Source organism: Siphateles boraxobius, unplaced genomic scaffold (assembly GCF_051911475.1).
Source record: "Siphateles boraxobius isolate OS27281-9 unplaced genomic scaffold, OSU_SipBor_1 7, whole genome shotgun sequence".
NCBI classification, from domain to species: domain Eukaryota; kingdom Metazoa; phylum Chordata; class Actinopteri; order Cypriniformes; family Leuciscidae; genus Siphateles; species Siphateles boraxobius.
In genome coordinates this window covers 23,598,360-23,607,572 of record NW_027509197.1, presented here as the reverse complement: position 1 = coordinate 23,607,572, position 9,213 = coordinate 23,598,360, and the positions used below count along the sequence as shown (strand labels likewise).

The 9,213-nt window shown below is 38.6% G+C and overlaps 2 protein-coding genes across 4 annotated transcripts; one reads left to right on the top strand and one right to left on the bottom strand.

Annotated features, from left to right (window-relative positions):
* Positions 1-495: 495 nt before the first annotated feature.
* trim13 (tripartite motif containing 13) lies at positions 496-4,534 on the bottom strand. Of its 3 annotated transcripts, none has more exons than XM_077216522.1 (2): positions 4,420-4,534; positions 496-1,874 (listed from the first exon to the last, which is right to left on the bottom strand). In XM_077216522.1, the coding sequence occupies exons 1-2, from the start codon at positions 4,441-4,443 to the stop codon at positions 654-656; spliced, it is 1,245 nt and encodes a 414-aa protein (XP_077072637.1). In that variant the 5' UTR covers positions 4,444-4,534; the 3' UTR covers positions 496-653. The 3 variants fall into 3 exon arrangements, with proteins under 3 accessions (XP_077072637.1, XP_077072639.1, XP_077072638.1); XM_077216524.1 differs by lacking the exon at positions 4,420-4,534 and adding an exon at positions 2,767-2,890; XM_077216523.1 differs by lacking the exon at positions 4,420-4,534 and adding an exon at positions 2,217-2,363 and having other exon boundaries at positions 496-1,869.
* On the top strand, positions 3,879-8,386 carry spryd7b (SPRY domain containing 7b). Its single transcript, XM_077216542.1, has 5 exons — positions 3,879-4,054; positions 4,471-4,587; positions 5,060-5,226; positions 5,361-5,463; positions 7,017-8,386. Exons 1-5 carry the CDS (start codon positions 3,949-3,951, stop codon positions 7,112-7,114), a joined length of 591 nt encoding a protein of 196 aa, XP_077072657.1. The 5' UTR covers positions 3,879-3,948; the 3' UTR covers positions 7,115-8,386.
* The last annotated feature ends 827 nt before the right edge of the window (positions 8,387-9,213 follow it).

Genomic DNA, 9,213 nt, shown 5'->3' with positions numbered 1-9,213 from the left:
AGCTATATGTTCCAAGTAGACTTTCGTTTCGGCACTAGCCTAATTTCAAATTGTTCTCATGATACCAAATGCTATCGCAATAATACCAGTTAAACCAACAACAAAACTAACGGCTGTAGCAGGATACAAGTTAATTCTAAGTAATAAACATTGTAAATGAATCGCTGAAGAACTGAAATCCTGTTCTGGTGTGAGTCTGACATTGTTACATAACGTTTAACCTGGAGTATCCAAATAACTTGCACAGAGAAGGTAAAAGATTTCAGTGCACTTTCGGAACAGGTGTTCTTTAGTTAACTTTCAAAATGGTATAATTTATTCAATCAAGCTTTCTGCTTGTATTCGAGATGAACTATTTAGCTTTATATAAATTAAGTGAATAAGGATTTTTTTTTTAATTTCAGAATTGGGAATGTTGTTAGTAGGTTAGCATAGGCTATACCACGATCCATCCACACTTGTTTTTCCATTTAAAACCAACAGACAAAATCAGTGCAATTTTAAAGCACACAAAAATGCTAGTTATATTTTGTTACAAATTCAAAAACAGACACGAACAAAATTTTTCCAATGCTTCAAATCTACGGGAAAGGCCTACTCGAGGTTGGCACAATGTAGTACATAAAAAGTACCTAAGGCATGGAGTTATAAAATCAGCTGATGAAATCAGATGTCGTGTTTATCAGGTCCAAGATACAGTTCCGACACATCTCAGTTATTAGTGTGCAGATCTCAGCCGCTTCTGTCCAGCAAAACCCGAGCCAGCGCACGATCTCTCCAGGACCGGGCAGAGAAAAGCCACTGAGTGAGACCATCTTATCCTGGAAGCTCAAAGCGAGACAGTCCGATGGGAGAAAGTTCAGCGCGGGGAGACACGCACATACAACCAGAACAACTCTCCACATCACACGGGAGAAGCGCGGAGCGGCAGCAGGGGGCAGCGAAGACAGGTATGTGCTGCTCTCGTAGGGGGCGCTCAGCTTGTCCACTTCTCCAAGACGCACCCGGTCCCATTCCTTCACATCGAAGCTCTGCAGGCCAAGAAAACCCACGTCCACGTCAGTCCGCGATGGCAGTGGCGTTCCCCTAATGACACGCAGCTTTTCTCTGAAGTCCTGCATCTGCTGGAGGAAAGTGAGCGGGTCGGAGAGAGAACGGAAGGATTCGGCGATGTTGAGCGCGCGCCGCTGCTCCTCGAGCGCCGAACGCAGCTGGTTGATCTCGGGGTCAAATGTCTGCATGACCACGAGCTTCAGAGTCTCTAAGTCTGAGAGAATCTCGCTCCGTTTGTGGTCCAGCGTGCGCTGAAGTTTGTCAAAGTACTCTAAGACTCGATCCGCGTCCCGCGAGACCCTCTCCAGCGCTTTCTTCTTAGCTTCCTCTAACGATTCTAGGCACGAATGCACTTCCGCGCCCCTCCAACCCTCCACGACGCGAAACAAGTCCTCAAACGCGAGCTTCTCGCGTTCGTACGCCTCCTCCAGCGCGCAAAATTTGTGTCCTTTATGATCACCTGTCGTGGCACAAAAACCACAGATGAGCTTCAGATCCGTGGCGCAGAAGATATTGAGCGGTTGTCCGCTGTGAGCTCGACAGAGAGACATCCTCGGCATCACTCGAATCCTGTTGTACTTCTCCACGATACCACGCAACGAGTAATTGACTTGCAAGCTCGCGATGCCGTTGTGCACGGTTTCTTTTCGACAGGTCGGACATTTGAACGGGGGTCTCCATGCAGGGCTACGGTTACCGTCCAGGATGCCCTCGAGACACTTCTTGCAGAAGCTGTGAGAGCACGGTAGAACACGCGGGTCCTCGAAAAGACAGCAGCATATTGGGCATGTGAGGTCCTCCTCCAAGAGCTCCATCGTATCCTAAAGAGGAAAGAGACATCAATATGAAAGCTTGTCGGGGGCATGACACATCAATACAACTCTCATCATACCAAGCTTTCTCTCGTGCATCTCACACCGAGTGTGAAGTCTAGAGCGCTTAGTGCTGTCCAGTGTCATTTTTGACACCAACTACATTACGCGCAATAAGCAAAGATTTACACACACAAGTAGGATATATTTTTGCATCGAAAAATGTTTTTATATTGCGAGAATGCGTTATGAGTCTACAGTGAATAAATAATGCAACAGAAGCTTCAGTCAATATTTTACAGTGCGATTCTGTGAAGAGGCACTGCAGGTTAACCAAATGTAGTAGTTCAGATTGCCTGATGATGAAGACTCCTGAGTGCACCAGTACTTCATTTTAATTGCCCGCGTGAGAACTTTCGTGCAGGAATATCCGAGGACCTGTCCAAAAAACTTCAAGGAATTAACTGCTAATTTGGGGGGGGATATCCCCGCCGTCGAGTTGTCAAAATGTTATGCCCGGGTCCGGTTGTCAAGGTATTACTGTTGTTGAGGCAGATTTTGCAGGCAGAAAGCACCAGCAATTGGACCAGAAGTGCACTAGCTGCATAGGGAGTGTGCAACGCAATCATAGCTCTTGTTGCTGAGCAGACTTCACCCTTTCCAATTGGGAAATTTTAACTAGTTCAGGTCAAGTCAGTATGGCCAGGCAATTAAAACTAATGCGCTCAGACAGCTATTGAACAGTGAATCTAAAGTTAAACATTTCAATGCCACATTCAGCCTAATATCCGCGTAACATTGTATTTGCAGACTCGGGTAGTTGAAAACGTTTTGTGCGGTGAGAAATAAATGCAGAGGATCCCTTCATTCTTGGATGGTGTTGTTGTGGGGGAGCACTCACTCTCTCCTAGATCAGCGTTTCTTTTCAGATTACGTCAATACTTGCGTTCCCCATCATCTACCCGCATAGACGCATAATTCATCTATTCAGTGACCTACAATAACTACGTGGTTTTGACTTACAATAGTCATGGTTTACAGACAACCAAAAAAGCACGTCCGTATTTCCTGCCACAAGGATTATTCTTTACGCCACTTTGGTCGCATATGCCCGTGCCATGTGTCAGGGTCTTGACGCATCGATAACCAATCGCTACCGAGTCACGTGTCAAAATATTTTGACCTCGATTTTTCTTCCCCTGTTTCCATGCCATCAGGAAGAGAACGGCGTCCGAGGCGCAGCGCTCATTGGTCGAATCAGGGATGAATGCGCGTGCAGTGACGTAATTGGCCACGAGAGGGCGAGAGTCCCATAGAACCGCAGGTTTGTCAAAGAAATAGGATAACGCTTGAAAGCCTTTAAAAATTGTTTTCATTTATTGCATATTAATTCGGTAATAAAATAAACCAAAATCCACAAGGGGGCACATACACTTAAAAAAGCAAACAATTTATCCCAATCCATTTCAATAACATGACATGGCGTGTTCTCAAAGCTTTTCTGGTCAGTTGGCTGTTTTGGTTTTGAATTTTAAGCACATTGGCTTGATTGTGATATTTACCTATCATACAAATAATTTAAGTATTATAACAAATTAAGTATAATCTAACCCTTTGTTATGTAGAATGTGGGATTTAATCTGGTGGTGTCTAGCGGTCAAAATAATAATTCTCCAATTTGCCTCAGTGTGTATTTCAATAAATTATTTTCCATGCCGACGGTATCTATCTTTTACTTTTCTCTGAGCTGTTCAGGATGGGTCATTTTCTGTCGTTTGATCAATTACTGCACAAGAATTTGTCAATAAAAAAAAAAAATGATTATATATATCCATGCAAAAATCTGCTACAACTCCAAATTTAAGTGTTGTTATTAGTGTAAAATGGTTTAATAATAAAACAGTTTTGAATGTGTTCCAAAGAAGGACTCTGCTTTCTGAATCGGTCAGCGCCCCCTAGAGGTGGTTAACGAGAAAAACACCAGCCGTCGACAATGATTTTTCCATGAGATCCATTCTCTCCTGAGCTGTGCGCTCTTCAGTTTGTCGTGTGTAACTGCACTTCCGATGATCTCAGCGCTAGAATGGCTGCAGTTTTTACGTGTTGTTTGGGCTGCTGCGGGGATGGCGGACCGGGTCACGCTCCCCTCAAAGATATGCCCACCGTACAGCTAGACACGCATCACATGGGTAAGAGGTCATTTCCACTGCTCAACGGGGTCACAAAATTCACCAAATTAATTTTAACACGAAGAGATGTGTCAAGCTAACAGATAATGCTATATCTTAAAAACAAAGGTTAGAATACAAAATAACTATTGCCATCACTGTTTTTAAACAAACAGTAGGTTTTCGTTCGTAATAATATCTAATCAATCATATCAAGTAAGTTAGCCCTAACTAACGTTACTCTGGATCAGATGCTAGTTGCTAGTATACAGCTGACAGATCCAGTGTCTATTTTGATTGTGTTTCAGTTGAGTGAATCCAGGAGGTGAGGTTCAATTCAGACTCGTTTTTTGAGAATATCTCTGAAAACGTTTTGAAATACATACCTTGTGCTGTAGCAGTGTGGTCATAAGAGTTTGTTCGGCCTTTTTTCCCAGGGACGGATGTGGTCATAGTGAAAAGTGGGAGGCGGATCTGTGGGACTGGAGCCTGCCTCGCCAACGCCCCTCTACACCAGAACAAGAGCTATTTTGAGTTCAAGATCCAGTCCACGGGTGAGTGCCCTTTTGTCAGAAATGAATCATGTTCAATCATGGCTTCCAGATAATCGGGTTTTTAACATTTTGCTAATTATTGTGCAAACACTGTAGTAACTTGTAGCTGTCAGACTGATGTATTTGTTGTTTTAAAGTGGTATGTTGTTGAGTGTGTAGCTATGAAGTGGATTCTGACAAAAAAAAAGTTGTTTACCATTATAAGTGAGCAAGATTTCACCTTAATTTAAAAGTTAATCATGTAATACCACATAAGTCAAAACATTTCACCAAATTCACCAAGAAAAATAAAACATGAAAATAATAACATTATTGGGACCCTTAGATTTTTTTTGCATTGTGACATTAATTTTAGGACAAGTTTACCTCCAAAATCTCTGTATTATTGGTCTTTAGATATACATATTGGTATGTATAGCTTAAGATATCTGTGGGCTAATAACTTTTGCTGATGTTTGTGTTTGCGATGCAGGTGTTTGGGGGATCGGTGTGGCTACTCAGAAGGTGAATCTGAACCAGGTGCCACTGGGTCAAGACAGCCACAGTTTGGTACTTAGACATGATGGCTCCATATACCACAACAACGAGGAGAAGAACCGTTTACCTGCCAACAGCCTGCCTCAGGAGGGGGATATAGTGGTACGTTTTTACTTCTTTTTGTGTGTTGGTTACATTCTAGATTGTGATAAATAGCTAAATTGTGGAATACTACTAGTATATACTGTAGAAGACATATTGCTTGTGGTCGTAAGTGTGTGTGTGTCTGTTTTTAGGGCCTGACCTATGATCATGTGGAACTGAACCTGTACTTAAATGGAAAGAGCATGCACTGTCCAGCCTCAGGTATTCGAGGGACTGTGTTCCCCATAGTTTATGGTGAGTTGTGTATTGTTTCTTTATTAATGAGAGATACAGGATATCATAATTTTTGCTATATCTGCACATTTTTTTAGGTATAGGAATTTCACAGTCATTATTGGAGCAATTTTATTTATTTGCTGGCCATTTTGGTAAGGGATTGAAAGATGTTACCTACCACCCTCAGATTTTAAAACTGCCATGGTATCTTATGTTATCAACAAATGGCAAAATGAATGGGATCAGTGTACAACCATCAAACTTTTAACCCTACTGTGGGTAAAAGTATCTTTATTTTTAACATTTGCTGGGATCAGATCATATATACACAATGCCAAATAGGGCATTCCAGAATCACACATCAAGTTCTTAATATCAAGTGAAAATCTATGCATTTTAATTTTTATATTAAGAAGCATAGCGGTGGTCCAATCTCTAATTTTATTAAATTTTTCTGGTTTGAGTTCTCTTAGGAAACTATATTACTCAGATTACTCAATATGACTCAATTTATTTTTAACAGGGTAAACCCTGAATTCATTTTAGAGGTTTAATCTAAAGCAAATTTTAAAATTCTTTTAAGCAAAAAAAAAAGAAAAAAAAAGATGTTTTATTGCTTTTTTATATTATTTTAACATTGACAAGGAAGCCGACATGGGGTTAAAACATCAGTCAACCCCCCACCCATCCATCTTGGTAACAGCCACTGAAATGCCAAGATTACATTTCAGTAATAATACTGAAGTTGTAATATGTTACATATAAATTAAATAATATTGCTATAGTTGCATTATTTTGTATATAATACTTTTCAACTTATTTCCAGTTATTTATTTATTTAGTTCCATTCATGCTAAAAACTAGTTTTCAGAGTAGTCCAGCTAAAGAAATAACATTCCAAATCAAAAAGCAAAGCCTTTTCCTAAAATGTAATTAGCTATTTTAATTCAAAACTGGGACACTTCCCAGAGTGTTTTGCGATTTAGCATTTTCCTATCAGTGTCCCTTTTCTGTTTTTCTATTGTGCAAATTAATGGGATGTCATCTTTTATTCACCCTCATATCTTTCCAAATCTGTAAGATTCTTCTGTGGAGCACAAAAGTCAATGAGCTCCAATGTTGTTTGGTTCCCTATGTTCTTCAAAATATCTTTCTTTCTACAGAAGAAAGTCATGCAGGTTTAGAACAACATTAGGGCTGAGTAATGATGACAGAATTTTTGGGGTAAATTATCTCTTTAAGGTAAAAAACAAAACAAAAGTATAATAGCATCATCCAGTAATATTATACCTAACAGGGATGAGTGAGTAAATCCTCTTAAAAGAAAAAGCTTTCATAATGTCCAAATTAATCTTGATTATTGAAAGAACATATAAAACAATAATTATTAGTAATACATTTCAAATAAACATAATGTGCTGTTAATTTGCTGTATCTTTCAGTATAAGTTTTCAAGGGATTTTTCATGATTTATGATCTGCTGTTTGCAGAGACGAGCTTTCATGAAATGTTTTTGCCATTCATATGATGAACTAACATCATATTGATGTTTGTAATCTGTTCTCTCTCAGTGGATGACAGTGCCATCATAGACTGCCAGTTCAGTGATTTTTACCATACTCCACCTGAAGGCTTTGAAAAGATTCTGTTTGAACAGCAGATCTTTTAAATCGTCAGCTACGTGTGCAGACACACATAGTGTGAAGTTGAACTGTGTGTGTGGCAGTACGTGATTTATGTTCTCTTTCAATGTTGCTTCTGCCTTTGCTGTTACTACTGCTGCTCTTGTCCATTTGAAAGTCAAACCAGGCTTTATTTCTGTGTGTGTGTTTGTTTGTACACACACAAATGAGAGCGAATATACAACCCAGACAACACTTTACATAAGCACTGAAGACACTTACTGATATCTACTTTTTTGAAGTGGGCGATATTGATAAACTGAGCTTATACATTTATTTAATGACAATGCAAATTATTAGCAGCTGATCAGCTTTTTGTTCTTATTTTGAATGTTTATTTGATTTATGTAGAAAATGTTGACTTTCTCTATCTACACATATCAGATTTCTTGAATGAACCAATTGTATTTGCACTAGTTATGTGTGGTTGAAAATCAAAACAAACCTCTCTTGTTAAAATATATGATCAGAAACAGTTCGATAGGTTTTTTATGTGTCTGTTACTGTTATTTGCCTTTCATCTGAACTAGGCGAGTGTGTTTTCTTCATATTGACAGATTGCTAACAATAGCAATTTCCAATATTTTCCACAGTGTATTTTATCACTTTAACTCTATGATCTCTATTGCACTTAATATTAAATAAGTGACTTTGGCTGGACAGACTCCAGAGTGCTAAATAACCTCTAAAATTTTTAAGATTTGCATTAATCTGTTTAACATGGCCAGTTTTGATGCATTAGCACATATCTTACCAAAACCCTTCAAATGTGTTAGACTAAACATTTATTTTTGCCTTGGATGTGTTTTTCTCTAATGATATTGTGCTTGACCCCAGTTATTCACATATTCACAGCAACATTAATGACTTAGCTGGTTACAGCAGAAATTTTATTCTACCAGAGAATGTTATCCACTCATAACACTAAACCACTCTTAATCAAACATTCATTTTATTCAAAAAATGAACGTGAGCAAAATGGCCATGCAGTTACCAAAGGCAATGTGCTTTTCAGAAAAAGGTTCTCTGAAAATGTTGTGTCCTGTAATCATCTTTTTTGGTCCCAAACAAAGCTTGAATTCTCTCTGTACACTGTGTCTTATGGTACATTCCACAAGTGCTGTATTTAATAAAATTAAGTATTCTGTGTCTGTGTCATAGTGTGAAATGAGGACAGTCATCTATGACCATGTAAAATGTCAACAACATACCAAGGACGTCTGCAAAAATAAAGTGTTCTATTTAGCTAAAATTGAAAATGCATCTCTAGATCTTTAATTGTTAACTATAGGAATAATGTGGGTTAGTTGTAACATTATGTGTCTGTGTGTGTGTATATAAAATAAAAAAGCCCCTTAATTTTGATGTTTTACTCGTCTGCCACACTACCATTTAGCATCATCTAGTAATTTTATACCCACCAGGTATGAGTGAGTAACTCTATGTAAACCCCCCAGAGCAGACACCTTTTATTGTTCCTATGGTCTTGATTTCTCAGCTGGTCTAGACATTAGTAATGACAGAAAGGAGGGGGTTCAGTGAACATATTAAAAAAAGCATCCTACTATTTTCAAGTGTGTACTGCTTTGATGGTTCAAAAATTGAATTAAATTAGAGGTAAAGGCAGCATTTTCTACATGTATACATTAATACATAACAAAAATCAGGTATGTCATGAATAAAAGTCATGAAACTACTTTAAATATCTAAAAATTGAACTCTTCATACTTGAATACACAAGTGTTATTTTTAGACCAAAATATTTGTTAAAGTTAATTAGCTAAAAAAAAGTTTAGACAAAGTTTGGACTAAACTGGCAAAATGCTGTTGAAAGATCAATGAGCAGTTTTTTGTTTGTTTGTTTTTTGGTAAGCCTTTTAAAGCTGTTGAGATGAGTGTCTGCTGCCACCTTGTGTCTATATGGATATTTGGGAATGAAGTGTCTTTCCTCTTAGAAGTTGGATTTTGGTTGGAAATGAAATTCGGGTTGACCCGACTGATGTTTTCATTAATCCAAATTTCATTTTCAAACACAATACAACGTCTGTCCAATGTTGAAGATTAATGTCAATCTGACGTTGGATTC

What these genes read in the sequence shown, in the direction of transcription:
- spryd7b (XM_077216542.1), top strand. Translation starts at nt 3,949, where the DNA reads ATGGCTGCAGTTTTTACGTGTTGTTTGGGCTGCTGCGGGGATGGCGGA. An exon ending in GTTCAAGATCCAGTCCACGG is followed by an intron (nt 4,588 to 5,059) that starts GTGAGTGCCCTT and finishes TTTGCGATGCAG; the next exon opens with GTGTTTGGGGGATCGGTGTG. An exon ending in TGTGTTCCCCATAGTTTATG is followed by an intron (nt 5,464 to 7,016) that starts GTGAGTTGTGTA and finishes GTTCTCTCTCAG; the next exon opens with TGGATGACAGTGCCATCATA.
- trim13 (XM_077216522.1), bottom strand. Translation starts at nt 4,443, where the DNA reads ATGACCACACTGCTACAGCACAAG. An exon ending in CCACACTGCTACAGCACAAG is followed by an intron (nt 1,875 to 4,419) that starts GTATGTATTTCA and finishes TTTCCTCTTTAG; the next exon opens with GATACGATGGAGCTCTTGGA.